The sequence below is a fragment of the Leucoraja erinacea genome, chromosome 17, assembly GCF_028641065.1.
Source record: "Leucoraja erinacea ecotype New England chromosome 17, Leri_hhj_1, whole genome shotgun sequence".
NCBI lineage: Eukaryota > Metazoa > Chordata > Chondrichthyes > Rajiformes > Rajidae > Leucoraja > Leucoraja erinaceus.
The window spans coordinates 39,426,982-39,429,688 of NC_073393.1; the positions used below are offsets into that span (position 1 = coordinate 39,426,982).

At 38.9% G+C, this 2,707-nt stretch overlaps 1 protein-coding gene across 1 annotated transcript; it reads right to left on the reverse strand.

Moving 5' to 3' along the window:
- Positions 1–408: 408 nt before the first annotated feature.
- Positions 409–2,318, reverse strand: LOC129705489 (melanocyte-stimulating hormone receptor-like). Its single transcript, XM_055649078.1, has one exon. It carries the CDS (start codon positions 1,360–1,362, stop codon positions 409–411), a length of 954 nt encoding a protein of 317 aa, XP_055505053.1. The 5' UTR covers positions 1,363–2,318.
- Between the last annotated feature and the right edge of the window lie 389 nt (positions 2,319–2,707).

The following is a 2,707-nucleotide window of genomic DNA, read 5'->3' on the forward strand; positions in this document are numbered from 1 at the left end:
AAGGCCTAAAATAAATTAAATTGCAAGTACAATTTTTGTTATTTTCTCCTATAAATTGCACTTGCCATTTTTTTCATATTTAATTAATCGACTGCATAATGGATAATAATATTTATGATCATCACCTTGTGTTTCCTATCGCAACTATTCATAACCGACCAAAGGCTATGATAGTGCTGGTTGGATGAACACTGATCCCATTAATCTACTCAAACATCATTTCAATCTTCTGCAAGCACCAAAACAGATGAAGAATTTCTGATCTTGGAAAATATTCTGCTTGGGGAAGTAGGGAAATAGGCATTTGTGGAAACAGTAGAGTTAAGGATTCCTGAGGAAGTTCATTTACCTCATCGATGGCTGGTATTACTGATTTTTTTTTTTAATCTAAATTTACAAAAATGACCACTACCAAGAACAGAAAGCAATTTCCTTTACGGTTTTGCGTAGTTCCTGGCTTCTTAATGCATAGATGATGGGATCAAAGACCGAATTGCAAATGATGAGAATCAGGAACATGTTGAAGTGGGAAGTGAAGCACAGACAATAGGGGTTGTTAGGACAACTGATGATGAGCAGAAGATGGAGGAAGAAGGGACTCCAGCAAATGAGAAAGAGTCCCAGCAATATTGTCAGTGTGATGGCTCCTTTCATGTTGGCAGCTTGGTGGGCAGTTCTCTTCTTCCGTTGCATCATCATCTTCTTGGTGTGACTTTGAGCAAGAGTAAACATGTGGAAGTACATGCCACCCATGATCAACAACATTGCAAAGAAGAAGGAAATGAGGCAGATAATGACCGCGCCACTCTCCGAGTAGACGATGAATAAGATGCTCGAGACACTGCTGACTATCCAGATTCCAACAATGATGATGGCAGCATTCCGAGTGGTCATAATGACATGATATCGTAAGGCGTAAAATATAGTGATGTACCTGTCAGCTGCAATGGCAGCCAAGAAGGAGAGTGACGATATCATTGAGGTACAGATCATCAGATCTATTAGATTGTCTATGTGTTTAAGGGTGTAGTTCTGCACAATCATCGCTTGTTTCTCCATTAGAATAATAACAATTGTTTCTATTGTATTACTCACACTGACCAACATATCTGCCACAGCCAGGCAGCAAATGAAATAATACATCGGAGAATGCAAATTCCGGTTTTTAACAATAGCTATGATAACCAGCATATTTTCCAAAAAACTGAGAAGACCAAGTGTTAAGAAGATCTCCTCTGGAATATCGATTTCTTTACATTGCAAAGAGGAAATATTGTAAGAATTGTTGGCATTCTTCGGCAACCAGTGAGACGAAAGATCCTTTTGTACGGATCCATGTGGAGCTAACGTCGTGGTATCCATATTCAGCAAATGTTAAACAATAATTCAAAAACGAAATGTTGGCACTTTGAAGGAAAGATGGCTAGGGAGTTTTCAACAATCAGTCTCTTGCCCGCTGAAAGGGAAGACTACCAACTGGAACGTTTTCAAACACTTGGAATTAACTTTCAGTGTTACGGTTGTTAATGTATCATTAATAAAGTTAGGTACACCAAAGATATCAAAGAAGTTACCCGTGCTTGAAGGCTAGGAGCCTCTTTGGTGTTCATCAGCCTTTTGCAGAAAGTGACCATACCTTTTCTGCCACATCTAGTACAAGTTCTCGTTGCAGTGTTGTTTTCAGTTGCATTTGCTGCTGTAGCTCTTTCAGTTGATACATTTAGAAGCATAAAAGTAACACTCCAAAGTTCTCTTTCTTAAGGATGAATTTCTTTTGGTTTCAGATTTACTTCCTTGATCTTCTTTGGAATTGGCTTCAAAAGAAGTGCTGCCGGGTAAAACAGGCGTTGAGTGTGCAAAGCCTGTTTGTTAGATCCTCTCGCAAGCCGAGGCATTTATAACCCAGCTCTTCCCTCTGACCATAACCGAGCAGTAGCCAATCAAATGGTCAGCCATTGCATGCTATTAATTGATTGATATTTACAAAGGAATAGATAAATGGAAAATTTAACAAGGATCATCTGTTTTCTTGATGTTTATCTGACTGTGAGCACAACCATGAAATTCGGATTACACAACGAGAGCAAATTGTTTCTTTTCAAACTGCACAGAGACACTACTCATCAGTATGTGTCCTTGTGGCATATGGCACGCATGTCAGTAGCAAAGGGGTGCTTGGTGTCACAGATCGCTGGGGTGGTTGTAAACGTGACACTGTTTATGCAAGTGAAACAACTAATCCATCCCCAGATTCCCATTCCTGCATCACCCCCTACCCGCACCCTTGGATAATGTCTTTAACTCTTATGACAATGGATCGTTTCTTTAAGTCTTAAAATAGTTGATACGGAAAACCAAATCATTCATGCTTTCACAGGGCTTACGTTGTTTTGCTGAAGAAAGAGTCTTGTACATTATTTGTAATTCAGTAGAATATTTTGAGGATGTGTTAAGAATTTGGTGAGCACATATTCCTCCTTTCATTTCTTCATTTCAATAAAACATCATCTTTAGCAGAGAACTAACTGTGCCATTAATTGACACCGGGGCTCATCTTTGAGTGGCAAGAGTGAAAAATATATCCAAAAGATAAAATTAGAAACTGATCATCATTCTTCCCCTACTTTACTAGAAAAAGCGTCAGTTTTGAGCTTGGGAAACTATTAAATACTGCTGGAGAAACGTTGCCTATTTCCTTCACTCCATA

Coding starts and splice junctions, on each gene's coding strand:
- LOC129705489 (XM_055649078.1), bottom strand. CDS start 1,362: ATGGATACCACGACGTTAGCTCCACATGGATCCGTACAAAAGGATCTT.